The sequence below is a fragment of the Stegostoma tigrinum genome, chromosome 34 (genome assembly GCF_030684315.1).
Source record: "Stegostoma tigrinum isolate sSteTig4 chromosome 34, sSteTig4.hap1, whole genome shotgun sequence".
Lineage (NCBI taxonomy): Eukaryota > Metazoa > Chordata > Chondrichthyes > Orectolobiformes > Stegostomatidae > Stegostoma > Stegostoma tigrinum.
This window is the reverse complement of record NC_081387.1, coordinates 20,428,554-20,445,760: the sequence shown is the minus strand read 5'-3', so window position 1 is coordinate 20,445,760 and position 17,207 is coordinate 20,428,554. Positions and strand designations below refer to the sequence as shown.

The 17,207-nt window shown below is 46.0% G+C and overlaps 1 protein-coding gene across 1 annotated transcript in view; it reads left to right on the top strand.

Annotated features, from left to right (window-relative positions):
• Window positions 1-3,828: 3,828 nt before the first annotated feature.
• The window catches only part of ddah2 (dimethylarginine dimethylaminohydrolase 2), a 75,830-nt gene continuing 62,451 nt past the window's right edge, over window positions 3,829-17,207 (top strand). Inside the window, exon 1 of the mRNA XM_048520245.2 lies at window positions 3,829-5,111. Coding sequence (XP_048376202.1) covers window positions 4,809-5,111 — 303 coding nt within the window. The 5' untranslated portion in view covers window positions 3,829-4,808. The remainder of the gene's footprint in view (window positions 5,112-17,207) is intronic.

Here is a 17,207-nt window from a genome sequence, read left to right as displayed (position 1 = left end):
TAATACATAGCCTGACTTCCATCCTGACACCTTTGCATCCTCAAAAAAGGATTAGCCTTGGAATTAGTCACATAGACCAGCCGCAGCTTTGAGTGATATAAAGAAACAATTGTCATCTTCTGAAATATTGGCACACAATGATCCCAAATTTCTGACGTTGACATGCAACTCACGCATACTCTCCACATGGCATCGGGAGAGTATTAGCTCATAAGTGGCCCAGTGGAGAGGAACGCCCAAAAGTGAACGCATCCAGTATTCAGGATCATGTAGAGCATAAATATGCACATTTAGAGAAAGAAGGATTGGTGGTCATATTTGAAATCAGCAAGTTCCAACGATACCTTTATGTTTGAAAATTTGTGATAATAATGGACCTCAAAACCTTACATGGTCTGGTCAAAGAGGCCAATGCAGTGCCGCCCACAGCTTCAGGTCACATTCAGCAGTGGACTCTAACCCCAACTGCTTATATTTACAACTTATAACACCCTTCTGGGAGATCAAGTAGCAAATGTGGATGCATTGAGCAACCTCCCATTAATGGATACGCCACTGGTGGTATCCCCAGTGGAAGAGTCTGTAGTGGTATTAAATTTTCTGGACACACTCCCAGTCACAACTGACAATATCAGACTTTGAATGCATCAAAATCCAGCCCTAATAAAACTGAAACAATCGGTTGTGATGCAGGAGACCAAAGGGCCATCACAACTAGACTTGAAACCCCTTTGCTCGCAGTAATGGATGGCATATTGTTACGGAGAGCAAGCGTGATTGTTCCAAGCAAAGGCCACCATCAGATACTGGCGGAATTCCACCAGGACCATCCAGGGGGGTCTCCAAAATGAAGATGTTGGTGAGACGTTATGTCTGGTGGCTAGGCCCAAATGCAGACATAGCTGCATTGGTGGGGCAGTGCCCGGAGTATCAACAGGATCAAAAATTACTGCCAACAGCTCCTCCACATACATGGGAAAGATTGGGTTAAATTTGGATTTGTTTGTCTGTCAAATATGTAGATCCTCCTTTCATGGGATCAATGTTCACTCAAAGTGGTTAAATATGCATAAGGTTCATTCAGCAAACACAGCAGTGTTGATAGAAATACGGCATACATCTTTTTCAATGCAGAGAGTCTTAGAATTGTTGATCACTGGTCATCATTTTACTGAAAATGAATTTGGGTATTTCCTAAAGTTGAATGGGATTTAACATGTAAGGACAGCTCCATAACACCAATCATCCAATGGTCTGGCACAAGGAGATGTGAAGAAATAGTCCGATCAGGTACCAAGCTGTCCCAGTTCTTATTTGATTATAGGGCTACCCCTCAGGCAACCACAGGGCTAGCACCAGTAGAGTTGCTAATAGGAAGAAGGCTCTGCATCAAACTAATTCTGATCTTGGGGGGGGGGGCGCGTGGGGCAGGGTGTGTGAAACAGCGTCAGGAACATCAACCCTGGGCACAAGACTCTGCCAAGCAAGAGGGAGAGTCTGAAAGGAGGTGAAATTTGGCCTAAGAATAATGGAAATGGCCCCGTTTGGGTAAAAGGTATGTTGACCACACAAGGTCAGGAATAAGTTTGGGCAGGTTCAACAGTCCTGAACAAGCCTGTGGGCCATATGAAAACTACAAATTCGTAAAAGATGCGGAAGGAAAGCGCACCCTGCTCCTTGGAACAGTTGGAAAATCTGCAAGAGCCCATGAGTCCACCCTCTCTGTCAAATGCTGAGGAGTCCTCTGAATCAGAGATGGGACATGACGGATTTGGCTGGCTTGATGCTGTTGCTGCTGGAAGAACAGAGGTGCTCCAGGTGTAAGAAGTGAGTTCCCCTGCATTACAAGTCACCTGTAACAGATGCCGAGTCAGAGCAATTTGAACAAGTGCTTAAGTGCCCCACGAGGCTCACCAAGAAAAAGGGCCAGTCTATATCCTCGGACTCAGAGGGGGAGGGAAGTAGTGATTGTAAAGAGGTCATAGAATACTGTGACCCTGTTTGGGGTTGTTAATCTGGTTTAGTCAGGCAGCTTCAGTAAGAGATTAGAGAACGGATTGTCAGAGATTCTGGCTTCCTGACAGCCGACACTGAAGAGGTAGTACTAAGCATCAACTTTTAAAAATTCCCTGAGCCTCAATCCGCGCTTTCTCCCGGCGCGCTTTGCTCATAAATTGGCTTCATTCTTGAATCCAAACAGCACTCGGGCCTCCATCCGTTACCGGAACCCTGTTGTAATCAATTGATGAGTGGGTGGGTGCGCTTTGCTGCAAACTGGCGTCATAGCAAGTAAACGAAGAGTGACGTGATGACAGGATATCGCCCTCAACCTTTGATATTCTGGAAAAAAAAGGCCTCTTTTGTGTAATCTCTCCTCATTCCCTGTCCATTGCAACACTTGCGGTCCTTTCTTGGGGAAGCTAATGGAATCAGGTTTTTTTTCCCCTCTAACTCCTTTTATCAAAGTACTCTTGTACACCTCCATCAGATCTCCCCTAGACCTTTCACTGTGCTTCAGGATTGAGAAAAAGCCTATTATCTCCAGACTCGTTTCTCAATAGAAGTCGGAACAAACACAAGAAACAGAACGTCACCATGCAAAAATACATGGTGATAGGGAGAGCAGCAGAGAAACTGAGTCAGACCGGGAATGCCTAGGGTCCGGACTATTTGAGTGGACGGAAGGGATTGGAGTGTTGGATAGGGAGCCAGAACACGAGACTCTTTGTGCTGCAGTGGTAAGGTCCCTGCCCCGGCACGGGGAGGCCCAGGTTCAAGTCCCACCTGCTCCAGTGGCGTGTAATAGCAATTCTGAGCTGGTTGATTAGAAAAATACCACCACACACACTAAAAGGAGGTATCTGTGAGAGAACAACGACCAGAGATTACATGAGATGCGGGTTCCCCTGGGGGCAATTCAAGTTTCGCGCTGCCATACTTCAGGGACGGATTCAACATGCAGCAAATTCTAACACAGCGACGTCGTGACTTTTAAAATCTGAATTGTCTTCCCCAGTCCTCCATCATCCGACATTTTGGTGGGATGCCGCCCGGCTATTGCATTCTTAATGAATTCCTTTCTTGTGTGGTAGCTTCCTGTGCAGCCTAGAACAGCATCAACTTTTCAAAATTCCCTGAGCCTCAATCCATGCTTTCTCCCGGCGCGCTTCGCTCACAAATTGGCTTCATTCTTGAATCCAAACAGCACTCGGGCTTCGATCCGTTATCGGAGCTCTGTTGTAATCAATTGAGGAGTGGTTGGGTGTGCTTTCCTTCAAACTGGAGACCTGTTGCGGCTCTCCTGCCTCGCGCTGAGGGGGTTCGAGCCCCAAGGACCTTAAGAGAAAGAGAGAGAGCGAATGCAGGCTGATAACTGGCCCGGTGCAGTCCTGGGGGAGCGCCGCACTGTCCGAGGCGCCACCTGAACTGCTAAGCGACATCCCCGTCAAGCTGGCTAAAGTTTCATTTTAGCCTGGCTGCTCACTTTTGCGGCGATTTGGTCGGGGAGTCACGTTGACAGCCCCGGGAGTCGGGGGCAAACGGCACTTTGGGTCATTCTGGATGTTGGGATCTTGCTATGCATCAGTCCGGCTGTCTGGCAAGAAAATTAATGGGGAGTAACGTGATCAAGGCTAGAACGGGGACACGGCATCAAAGGCTAGAGGAAACTTCTAACACTTTAAAATAAAACTTAGCCCCCGTCCTGCAGCCGAGAGAGCCATCGACTGGTGCTCCTCTGCGAGAGGAGCCAAACGTTACCTCATTTCACCTCCCTCCCCCCGCTCCGCCTCTTCCCTCCCCGTCTCGGTCTTGTCTTTATTCCCATTAAGTCCCGCTCTCTTTTGTAAACACAGCCCGTTGGAAACGCTATAACGTCGAGACACGTTTAAACCTCACACTCTCTCTCTCTCCGCGCCGTTAATCACAGCACTCTCAAACTGACTGCAGTATCCGTAAACGGAATCCAGTTAGAGGGGCAAAGTAGGGGTGGGTGGGGGAGGAAAAAGAGAGAGATTAAAGACCAAAAATCGTTAGCAAAAGAGAAAATCAAAAATCAGAAGAGAATTTGATTGGGGGGGGACAAAAAGAAAGGGACGCTGCAGATCCAAGGCGAGGATTACTCTAACTATGAGTGAGTGAGTGAGTAAGTGCGTGGCGGAACAGGAGAGGATTTGTGAATCCGCCTCAAAAGATTTTCAATTTAATTGGGGTGGGGTAGTGGTCAGCGCCGACTACGCGAGCGGAAGACAATACAGATTATACAGTTCAGATTGTATATCGAAATCACCCAAATAGCGAGGGGACGGGGGAAAGTAACATTCGTTTTAAATTTTGAAAGGCGCCGGAGCCCAGGGAGCCACACGGTTCGAGCGGGAATGTCATGATCGGCCGGAGCTGAGTTTATTGTGGACTGCCAAGGCAGGGAAACGGTTTAAAAAGGACGAGAGAGGGTACGGGTTAAGCGAGAGAGAGGCAGGGATTCTTGACAACCACGATCTTGGGCGATCAAATCAAATTATCCACAAGTTCATGAGAATAAGGTGGGTCAAGGAATCAAGCGGAAAGGAACGGGGGGGGGGGGGTTAGAGGAAAATTTGTAGCGGGAGGAGAGTTGAACTGGGGCATTTGTACTTTCATAACGGGCACAGAGTTAGACTGGGTATCAGAAACGAGGGCAAATTAAGACGATTTAGACCGGAATTAAGCAAATGAAATAAATCGAATTCAGATTGATCTCCTGGAACTGGATTTCAAGCCATTTGCTGGTCTCCAGGTCCTGGGAAAAGGCAGAGTTTCCACTGGGAACCATGGGTTCTTTCGGGAAGTACACTCACGCCATTATCAGGGGGATCCCGGCCGGAATGGGACTGAAGGACGGAGAGAAGGACGGCGAAGATAGCGAGGGTGGCGGCGTGGACGCTGCAAAACTGCACCGCCAGCTCGGTGTTTACACCGGCATCCTGAGGCAGAAACTGGGCCTGCAGGTCATCGAGCTGCCGGCGAGTGAGCAGCCCGGGCTGCCCCTCAGCCTGTGTGTGGAGGACATTGTGGTCGTGCAGGGAGACACGGCCCTTCTAACCCGTCCCGCAAACCCGGACAGGAGGAAAGAGGTGAGAAACGGTTCACGAGGCACTGACCCCACTCTAGCGCTGCTTCCTCGCTTTGCTGCTCAATGCTGTGTATCGCTAACTGCAACACCTCCTCGAAACATTTGTCACCTCCTCTCTTCACCCCATTCTCTCCACAACTCCACTTCTACCACCCCCCCAACCCCTTTCGAATGTTTTGTTCCCCATTGGAACTTATTCCCAACTGCTGCCATCGATCTATGCAATTGAAATCCCTCAAATCTGGAACCGCTACTGTGAATAAGCTAGTATTTCTCAGTACTAACACGGGTCGGACTTGAAGGATGGCCTTTCATTTTATTAAGGTCTAGTGTGGTATCAAACTTCAGTCTTGTGCGGTTATGGCAGGTATTCCTTACCCAGGGAATTCTGCAGTGTGAGATTTACTGAATTCCTGTTGTTTTTCCCCCCCCACCCCCGGCCTTTCTCTCTGCTGACTCCCACAGGTGGCGATTTTCTGTTGGGTGTGTGGGAGGACAGAGATGATTAGTTGGAAAATTTTTCGGGACTCGCAAAAGAAAAGGAATGTGCTTTTGCAGATGTTTGGTGTCCTGCCAGCTGTGGCTGGGCAGGCTGCAAAACACTGACAACCCTGGGGAACTCTTCTGGCTGTGAAGAATTCCAGATCTTAACCAATGCTTGCGGCAAGTTTTGTTTTTAAAACCTTTCTTTTGCTTTTGTTCGTCCACTGGAGACAGTGCTAAATCTGATCAATTCTTCATGCCCCTATGGAAGTAATACGATATGTACTGGTGGAATCAAAATGTTGTTGTTTCAACATCATATTCCATCCATCCCACTCACATGGATTCCAGTTTAGTTGTTGTTCCTCCACTGCATCCGATCCCTGATGTGAAATCTAAAGTTTTATGCTCAGTGCCAATCTCCTGCCTCCACCCTCCTCCTCAATCCCTGCACACATTTTTATCCAAATAATCATTCATTGCCATCGAGAATACTTCCATTTGAACCTGCCTCCACATTTCCAGGCAGTGCATTCCATACCCTAACTGTTGAGTGAGCGTTTTTCCTCAAATCACCCATACTTCATTTGCACATCATTTTAAATCCACGCTTTCTCACTTCTCTTTCTTTTACAAATGAGAACAGCTTTTCACTATCTACTCTATCCAGCCCACTCAGCTAAATGTTTCACCTTCCATCAACCTTTTGTATCAGCACCATCATTCTGCTTACTTCAATCATCATGATGCTGAATTCTCTTCTCGGGGCAGCTACGGATAGGCAATAAATGTTGGCCCAGCAACAGTGCCTGAGTAAGTTAATAAATGAATGTACCCACCTCCTTTGGTTATCAAGTCCTAGAGTGGAACTTGAACCATAAACTTCTGACTTAGACAGGGGTTGTACCCACTTTTGCACAAACCCTCTTCCCTATCCCTACTATTTCTGCTTGAAGTCACTTGCTGCAAAATGTTTTGTATTTCTTCTGAAGTAATGGGCTCTACTTCTGAGTGTGAACTCAAGTGAGCTAATTCAAAAACAGAACATACTGGAGAACTCAACAGGTCTGGCAGCATCTGGGGGGAGATAGAACAGAGTGAACATCTTTAAAATGTTCTGGTTATGGGTCATTGGACTTGAAACATTCACTCTGCCTTTCCACAGATGCTACCAGATCTGCTGTGCTTCCCAGTACTTTCTGTTTTCATTTCAGATCTTCAGCACCTACGGTTCTTTGTTTTTATTTCACTGAGCTAAATGTTGAGTCAGTGAACAATGTCCATAACTGCACTAATTCTTCTCTAGGGGACAGACCCAGGTAAACATCCATGCAAATTTACAGTCATTGTCTGACCACCACTGAATAATCAAATGATTACCCTGGAGACCATTCAACCCATCACTGCTGTGTCAGCTCTTTGCAAGAACAATTCCACTAATTCCATAGAGCCTGCCCAGTAGCATTGCAAACATTTTCTTGCCCTGAAAATTACAATTGAACATACCTCACCAGGCTCCTAGACTGTGCATTCCAAGTATTTACTGCATTTCTTTTTAAAATTAAGTTCTAATGCAGATTTTTAAATGGAGATGGTGTCCCTTTCCTTTCAAGAAAAATGCAGAATGCAAACCAGCTAGGACATTTTGTGCAGTAGTAATTAGAGGGAAAGCAAGAAAGTGAAGTAGAGAACCCAATAGCCATCATTCGCTATTTCATTCAATGGCAGAACAGTCTTGAGGGGCTAAATGGTTTACTCCTGCTCCTAATTTCTTTGTTTGCATGATTGACTGCCATTGCCAAACAACGTGTGAAACTTTTTGTTCAGTTGGAAGTAAGTAACTTTTGAAAAACAGTTTGTACTCCAGCTTAATTTTTATGATTTGTGTGACAAGTCTAGATTTTCTTTTAAAATCATTCTTGGAACGTGGGGCAATATTGATGACCCACTACTATATCGGGAGGAATCTGATAGCTGCTAATTTGATCCCATCTCCTCAAATTCTGAGCAACTGTGTCCACTCAATTTTCCCTCCTGTAGATTTTGTTTTACTCCTTGAATGTGCATTGATTTGATTCAGACAGTATTTAGAAGAGGCAGTTCAGGTTGAAGTATCACTTCATTTGTCGATCAATCCCCAACTTGGCAAGGTTCACAGTCCATTGCTGTCAGTGAGATGCCCAAATACAGCCACAAATGGTACAAACAAAGTGAGTTGCATTGTTACATGCGGTGGCTGTGACACCAATGGTGTGAAGGCAAGGCTTGCTGCTGAATGAAAGCAGAAAACTGCATTTGTGGGTGACAGTATCTTTAGAAGAGTGCAATTGACTAGTGCTGCAATTGAAATTTAGGATTGATTGTAAAGGAGCAATGGTCTCATTCCTCAGTCACACAGAGTGGTATTGTGAGCTTGATGTAGCTCATTAATGTGCATTGGGATCATTACAGAGCTGGATCATAGTTGGGTGCAGACAAACAATGGTAACGAGGGGCAGGGAGGGGGGGGTCACTAAAAAGTGACTTCTGTATTCCCATCACCTAGTTGAGCTGATAAGCTGCAGAATTTTTTTTTAAATTAAGAAGCATATTGCCTACATGTAGAGTGTATCTGCAGTTAAGGGTCCAGGGTTTTTCGCAGGGGTGTTATCAGTTTACATAACATGGAACCACAACAGCACATGTTGAAACAATTCACTAGGAATTTGAGAATTGATAGCAAGGGGCTGCTTAAAGGAGGAGTGTGAGTTGTGGGATGTTGCAAGACAGGGTGAGGCTGATTGATTTGGTGGCATTAACTTGTCTACCAATAGTGGACAGATGAATTTGTTAATGTTTGGAGACATTGGAAGGCTGTGGTGCTGCAGAAAGCCCTGAAATATGTGAAGGAGTGAGGCTTCAGAGTAATCTGAAAATCAGGGTGTGGGTTAGATTGAGCTGACAGCTGCTTAAGAAGTAATTTAACAGTTTTTAAATAGTTTCCACTTCGAAGGTCAGTTGTTTTCTTGTTGACTGTTTGAATTGTGTTGATTTGTACGGAGTGTGCTGGTCTTGTCAGTGATGGCCAATCCTTGTCAATGGTTGATAAAAGGAACAAACAGACTGCCTGTCATTTCAAGCCCTCTTTAAAATCAATCTCTTGCACGCTGTCTCTTCTCATTGGCTGTAATTTGGCATCTGCTTCACTGTGATTACAGTTTCTAAAGAACATAGGATGCTATTCCACATAAAAGAAAAAGCATTTCAATGAATGTTGCTTGAAGGAGGTTGGTAGGGAGCTTTTGTTACTGACATTGTTACAGGACAAGGCCCATTCAACCCCTTTAAACTTACTACATTGTTCAACTAGATCATAGACATTGAGTTAACACTGAGGTCTCTAACTGTCCTGGTGTTCTCTGTAGTCCTTACTACACTGGCCTAGCGAGGGTAAAGTGCAAAGTTCACAGGCATTTTTTAAAAATTCATTCATGGTATGAGGGTATTGCTGGCTAGGCAGCATTTATTGCCCAGAGGGCAGTTAAGAGTCAACAATATTGCTGTGGGCCTGGGGCCACATGTGTGCCAAACCAGGTGAGGATAGCAGTTTCCTTCCCTAAACAATATTGGTGAACCAAATGGGTTTGTACTGACAATCAACAATGGATTCGTGGTGATCATTAGACCCCTAATTCCAGATATTTATTGAATTCAAATTCCACCAGCTGCCATGGTGGGATTTGAACCCTGGTCCCCAAAACGTTATCTGAATTAACAGTCCAGTGATAATACCACTAAGCCATCGCCTCTCTGCTGGCAGGAGTCACTGGGTGTTATTAAGGAGCCTGGGCTAACAGTGGGGATCAAGGATTTGAAGCCATGATCTTCCTGATCCTGTGACAGCTAACGGCCTTGCATTAGAAGTTTCCTGCTTTTTAAGCTCGGCTATCTTTGTTTGTTTTCTTTTTCACTCATGGGGCATGGGCATTGCTGGCTGAGCCAGCAATTACTGTCAGTCCTTAGTTGCCCTTTAGAAAGTGATGGTGAGCTGCCTCCTTAAACTGCTGCAGTCCACCTACTGTAGGACCACTTTGGGCATTTGAGTATTTAAATGTTGCAAATCCCTCTCTGGCCCCGTTCGCTTGGTCCAACGATGATTGAAAGCTTGCAGCATTAAAATGCTTGTCATCAAATCAGTGCAATATATTGAACATAACAGCAAGACCCTTTAATCTTCGTTCAAAAGTGCCGCCTGTTTGAGTTTTTAATATCTGCCAGCTAACTTCAGTAGGTGGTTGCCACCTTGTTCAAGATTGTGGAACAGCACCGCTTTGGAAAGGATTTGTTAAATGGCTCCTAGAAAATATGGAACAAATGTCAATAAAACTGACACCATCTTAGATTAATCTGAGACCAGTAGATGTTTGCTAGCCAAGGGTCATGAAAATGGGTCATGCAGCCAAGGTGGGTGAAGATCACCATTATCCATTGAAGGTGAAAAAGGCTTGAGGGGCTGAATGGTCTCCTGCTGATGCTCGGACCTTGCACACTGCTTAACTTGACAAGAGCCTTTATTTTCTCATTTCTCTGGTCTTGTTTTGACACTGGGGAGTGTATGTAATTTGCAAATGTGGATGCTTTGTTTGCAATGACGCTCCTTGGGTGTGGCTTCTGCAGAATTTATCCGTGAAATATCTCCTTGTTGCTGGGTGTTCTGTGATTAATAATGAAATTAGTGTGTGCTTAATGGTGTGACTCACTTGAGAATAGGAGGAGCAGTGTGTGTTCGCACTAAAAGTGGTGAAGTGCTTAGGGTTATGTCAGTAGACGTTGTTGAAGGTATTTGGCAAATGGGCCTGGACAGAAAAGGTAAATAGAACTATAGGGCGGAGGTGTCCATTTTCAATGCATCATTTACAATTTAGCACAAGGCGAGTAGTTTTAGACACCAGACTTAGAAACAACTGATTCTTAGGATACGACTATTAAGATCAGCAGAAACCCGAAGAAGCCAAAGTACTGACTGTAACTGTGAGATTTTCACGAATCATGAGTTCACGGCATATTTCATCACCTAATGATGTAGAAGTTGCTAGTAAACAGAGTAGGGCGATAAGTCAATAAAGTGATTAGTGGCATAGAAAGAGGCTTTTTGGCCCATCCATTGCTCTACAGATAGCAGGCAATCAGTCTCATTTCCCTAGCTCTGCAAATTTATTTGCTTCCATGCCAAACAAATTTCCTTTGAAATGATGGTGTAGTTGCTTCGGAGAGGAAAGTCAATGCACACATGGGGAAGAAGAGCACATCAATGGGATTTGATGGTGCAGTGTAGATTCATTTGGCTGGAAGCCTGTTTGTGTTCTGTTAACTACGTAGTGAGAAGATGAAGGGAAGCTTTGCATTTCAAAACACTCCAGTAGGAGAGAAAGACAGTGCAAAAAGGTTTCATTGTATGCAGTCCTGGGAGAGATTCAGGGAGCCACTCTGTCCTCCCACTGTGACAAGTATTGAATGAAAGCTTTTCACCTCACTTGTGCCTGAGTAATGCAATTCCGCCTGAAATTGTTTCTCTTGCAAGATCGGAGCTGATGGCAGATGCGCTCCCATAAAGAGGACTCTGTGTACTCAAGTATCTGCCTTTTTCTTCCTCCACCCAGGGTCCAGAAGTGCAGCTAATTATTATTTCACCGTTGTTCGGTCACTGGCTCAGGTCCAGAATTGGTTGAGCATGAGATGGGAATCTTGAGCGTATGGACTGGGCTTTTGAGCCAGCAGCAGAAGTGAACAGCAGTGGGTTCTACCTCCGACCACCCAGTTCATTCAATGTGCACCAGGTGATACCCAACTCCTGTCTCTAAACCTGTTCCCAAGCAGCTAAAAAAATAGTGCTCAGGTTGTCTTGACAGCTAGGAAGCTGTTCGGTTTTGTTGGAATGGAGTGCAGAATGGAAAAGTGGGTTGTGAGAGAATGTTCTGTCCATTGAAATGTTCAAGGGCCGGGCAGGAAGTACAAAAATTTACCACCTTTTTCTTTTGTTGAAGAGAATTGACAATTGGATGAATCAAAAGCTGTTGATGCAGGGATAAGATTCTTGTTTAAGGCTTAAATCTTCCTCTCCTGTGGCATATCGTGGATTTATGAGCCCAAGACAGATCCCGCAGAAAGAATTTTCATATGGTGTTGAACAGAAGGTTTACAGCATGAGAACAGACCACTTGACCTGACTGCTCCCTGCCAGTGTTTGTGCTACTGTCCTACATTATCTCTACTTATCAACATATTCCCTCTATTTCTGTCTCCCTCCTGTGCTTCCCTGAAATGTGTCTATATTTTTCAGCTAAAATGTTCCACATGGCTGCAATTCCATTTGTGAGGGCAGGTTGTGTCTGTATTTAATAGCGACATTCTTTGCATCTAGTTCTTGGACTCCCACACAAGTGGCAATGTCTTCCTGTACAACCCGTTCAAAGTTTGAAGGAAAGACATCTGGCTGCCCATCCACCTCTTTCCTGAGAGGCGAGCTGAAGTCTTTATTGATTTGGCTTGAACTTTTACCTTGACCTCTATGACCTCAGCAAGTATTTGATGGAAGGGTGTGTATGGAGCATTGGAAAGCTGACAAGCTGGAAATACTCAGCATCTGGTTGCAAAAAAAACCACATTGTTGAGAGCCAGCATCCTTTTTTTTTGCTGAAACGGGGCCTATTTTGGACAGATGCCTGTTGAATTAATGCTCAACCCTGTGGAAATCTCTCAATCTTTCCTTTTTGTTTTAAACCCTGGCTGACCATGCACTGTTTCCAGCATTTTCTTCTAGCCTGGAAAGCATCACAAACACCTTTAATGCAATTTTTAAAAAATTTGAATTCAATGTAATTTTGAAATCTTATTGACTGACCTTCTGGAAATCCTGTCAGTAATTAGACTAGGAATAAACAACTATGCTTCCTCATTCTCGTACAGCAAGAGAGAAAATTTCTGTAGGCAGTGACTGGGTTTTCTAATAATGCCTTGTCTGTCTTTTTAATTTAAACCAATGTCCCCTTCCCAGAGGGGACAAGAAAGAAGTTACAACCAGTGTGCTATGCAACTTGAGACCAGATGTAGAAAACAGTAACACTGGTGTAGAGTCAGTCATATTGGAGTTGTTAGAGATGAAAAATCATGAAGAAGGGTAAAACCCGAAATGTTGACTGCTCCTTTCCTCTGGAGATGGTAGGAACTGCCGATGCTAGAGTTTGAGATAACAAGGTGTGGAGGTGGATGAATATAGTAGGCCAAGCAGCGTCGGGGAGCAGGAGAGATGATGTTGCGGGTCTGGACCATTCTTCAGATATGGGGGAAGGGAAGGGGGCTCTGAAATAAATAGAGAGAGAGAGGGGGAGATGGTGATAGAAGGTGGATAGTGGAGAGAAGGTGGACAGGTCAAGGAGGTGAGGATGAGGCTAGCTGAGGTGAGTGTAAGTAGGAAGTGGGGCTGGGGGTTGGTCAGTGAGGTGGGAGACGAGACAGACAGTTCAAAGAAGCGGGCCGAGAGGGGTCTGGTCTTGGGATGAGGTTGGTTTAGGGATACTGCCCTGGTCGACCCATTGTCTCTGCCTGCTCCTGCCCCAACAAACATGCCTCCACTTATCTCGACTCCATTTTCTCCTCCGGTCCAGGAATTCTGCACCTACATGGTGGACACCACCCAAGCTCTCCACCTCCTCCAAAACATCCGATTCCCTGGCCCTCAACACCTCATCTTCACCATGGCTTTCCAATGCCTGTTTACCTGCATTTCCCATGCAGATGGTCTAAAAGCCCTCTGCTGCTTCCTCCCCCGCAGACCCGGCCAGTCCCTCTCCATCGACACCCTTATCTGCCTAACCGAACTTGTCCTTACCCATAGCAACAACTCCTTCAACTCCTCCGACCTCCTACAGATAAAAGGGATGGCCATGGATACCTACATAGGCCAAAGCTATGCCTGCCTCTCTCTAGGATACGTGCAACAGTCCATCTTCCGCAACTACACTGGCCCTAAACCTCACCTCTTCCTTTGTTACATTGATGACTGTATTGGCATTGCCTCATGCTCCCATGAGGAGCTCGAACAGTTCATCCACTTTACTAACACTTTTCAACCCACCCTTAAGTTCACCTGGGCCATCTCTGATACCTCTCTCTCCTTCCTGGACTTCCTCTGGCTCCACCTCCTGGTAACCACCTGGAAACTGGTATCTATTTCAAGCCCACTGACTCCCACAGCTACCCAGACTACACCAGCTCTCACCCACCTTCCTGCAAGGGTGTGATCCCCTATTCCCAATTCCTCCACCTCCACCGCACCTGCTCCCAAGATGAGGCGTTCTACTCCCGGACATCCCAAATGGCCTCGCTTTTCAAAGACCGCAATTTCCACCCCCGCCCCCCCATCAGTAGTCAAAATTGCCCTCGACTGCATCACTTGTGTTTCCCGCACCTCAGCCCTCACATCCTCTCCCTGCAATAAAAACAAAGACAGAATTCCCCTTGTCCTCACGTGTCACCCCATTAACCTCCAGATTCAACTCATCATTCTTGGCCACTTCCGCCACCATCTGACCCCATTACAAAAGATATATTTTCCTCCGCACCCTTATTTGCCTTCCGGAGAGACCGCTCTCTCCGTGGCTCTGTCGTCTGCTCCACACTCCCCACCAGGCCCACCACCCCGGTCACCTTTCCCTGCAACTGCAGGAGGTACCACACCTGCCCCTACGACTCCCCCCTCATCTCCATCCCAGGCCCCAAGAAAACCTTACACATCAAGCAGATGTTCACCTGCAAATCCGCTAATGTGGTCTATTGTGTCCACTGTTCCTGATGTGGCCTCCTCTACATCGGGGAGACTAAGCTGAGGCTTGGAGACCGCTTTGTGGAGCACCTTCACTTGGTTCGCAACAAATAACAACAACACCTGGTTGCGAACCACTTCAACTGCCCCTACCACTCCCTAGAACATGTGTCCATCCTGGGCCACCTCCAGTATCACAACCATGCCACCCAAAAACTGGAGGAACAACACCTCATATTCTGCCTTGGAACCCTACAACCCATTGGTCTCAATGTGGACTTTTTACAACCTTCAAAATCTTCCCCACCCGACCTCATCCCAAGACCAGGCACACCCTCGTCCCTGCTTCCTTGACCTGTCATCTTCTCCCCCACCTATCCACTCCTCCCACCTCACTCACCAAACCCCACCCCACTTCCTACTGAAACTCACCTACTAGCTTCATCCCTGCCTCCTTGAGCTGTCCTACTTCCCTCCCACCTATCTGCTCCACTATGCACCTTCCATTGCTGCCTTTGCCTCTCTCTTTTTATTTCAAAGCCCCCTTCCCCCTCCCCCATTTCTGAAGAAGGGTCCAGACCCAAAACGTCAACTCTCCTTTCCTCCAGATGCTGCCTGGCTTACTGTGTTCTTCCAGCCTCCTGTTTGTCATTCTGGTATTGTCAGTTGGTTTGCCGATCTGACCGGTTTTCGTGCAAACATTTTGTCTCCATTCTCGGTGACATCTTCGGTGTTGTCTAGGCTGCACTGAAGCACCGTTGTTCTGTCCTGCTCTGAATTTATTTGGCCTGGTCTGCCATGGAGAGTAGTCCATGTGGGGTGGGTAGTCTGGTTTTGTACCATAGTGGTACGTAGATTGTTTATTTCAGTGGCGGCTGAAAACCAGGCCTCAAGGAATTCTCATGCTTGTCTTTGTCTCGCTTATCCTAGTACTGTAACTTTGTCCCAGTTAAACTGATGTCCTTCTATTTAGGAGTGTATTGAAATGAGGGAAAGTTGGTCGTGCCATTTTGCTGTGAGTTTGTGTCCCAGTGGCGGGTTTCCTGCACATCTGTCCTACATAGTGTTTCTTGCAGTTGTTGTATGGCGTTTTATACATCGCATTTGTCCCGCTCATTGTGCATATGGGGTATTTTGTCTTTGAGAGTAACTGGCGAAGTGTAGCTGTTGGTTTGTGTGCTATCCTTATTCCAAGAGATCATAGGAGTCTTATAGTCAGTTCTGACATATTTCTAATACAATGTAGGGGGGCCAGTGTTCTGATGTGTACAGTGTCTTCTTGGTGTTTGTTAATTTACCAGGCATTGGCAGTGACTCGTGTGACTAAAACATTAGTCACGCTGGTCACTGTGTCACTCATAGTGCCGTAAGAAGTATGTTATTAAACTGGAAAGGGTGCAAGAAAAGATTTTAGAGGGATATTACTGAGACTTGAGTTATAAGGAGCGGCTGAGTAGGCTGGGATTTTTTTCCCTTAGAGTGTAGGTGGCTGAGGGATGAACTTATAGAAGTTTACAAACTCAAGAGACGCATAGAAGATAAATAGCCAAAGCCTTTTTTCCCCCCAGGGTAAGGGAATCCAAAACGAGAGCCCATAGGTTTAAGTAGGGGTGGGGGCAAGGTTCAGAAGGATATTCACAAAGTGACATGGTGACTCAGTGGTTAGCACTGCTGCCTCACTGCATCAAGAATGTAGGATCAGTTCAGCCTTGGGGGCGGGGGGGGGGTGGCTTTGTGGAGTTTGCATGTTCTCCCTACGCCTGCGTGGAATTCCACCGGGTGCTCTGGTTTTCTTCCACAGTCCAAGGATGTGCAGATTAGGAGGATGGTTCATGTTAAGTTGTCCTATAATGTCCAGGGATGTGTGGGCTAGGTGGATAAGCCACGGTAAATGCGAGGTCACTGGGATTTAGTAGAGGCCTGGGTGGGATGTTGTCCAGTGGGTTGGTGCAGACTCATTTAGCTGAATGGCCTGTTTCCACGCTGTAGAAATGGATATAGGCCAAACACAGGCAAGCAGGATTAGTTCAGATTCGGAAACTGGTCAGTATGGACCAGTTGGGCCAGGGGACCTGTTTCCATGCTGTTTGACTGAGTCTATGTCTGTATGGTCCAGGTGCTTGTCACTATATAGCACAGTGGAAATGCACATAATCGTGTCAGTCTGCATGCAGTAAGCATGACTGTAATGCTATATATAGACGATGCCCAGACAGATTGACTGACTTGTTTTTCTAGGGTGTAACAAACTAGCTACAGGTGTACAAGTGAGAGTTTGTGCTGGTCAGTTTGGTATGACGATGTCTGTTGTGGGACTTACTTAAGAATTTGTAAGATAGTTTATTCATAATATGAAAGTGTGCAGTTGATTTTTTTTTTTAAAAATGACAATTCACATTGTAAAAAGAATACCACAGGATCTGGAGGCACTTTAGACCATGTTCAGTAAATTTATTGCAGAGATGAATAGGAGGGAAGATCAGTTGAACAGTGGCTTAGTGGTTAGCACTGCTGCCTCTCAGTGCTAGGGACCTGGTTTCGATTCCAGCCTTGGGTGACAGTCTCTGTGGAGTTTGCACGTTTTCTCCATGTCTGTGTGGGTTTCTTCTGGGTGCTCTGGTTAGGTGGATTGGCTATGCTAAATTGCCCATAATGTCCAGGGATGTGCAGGTTAGATGGATTAGCTGTGGGAAATGCAGGATCATAGGGCTATGGTGGGTATGGGTGAGATTCTCTTCAGAGGGTTGGAGTGGACTTGAGGAGCCAAGCGCCCCACCCTGTAGGAATTCTGCGAAAAGCTTGTCTTAAGAGAAG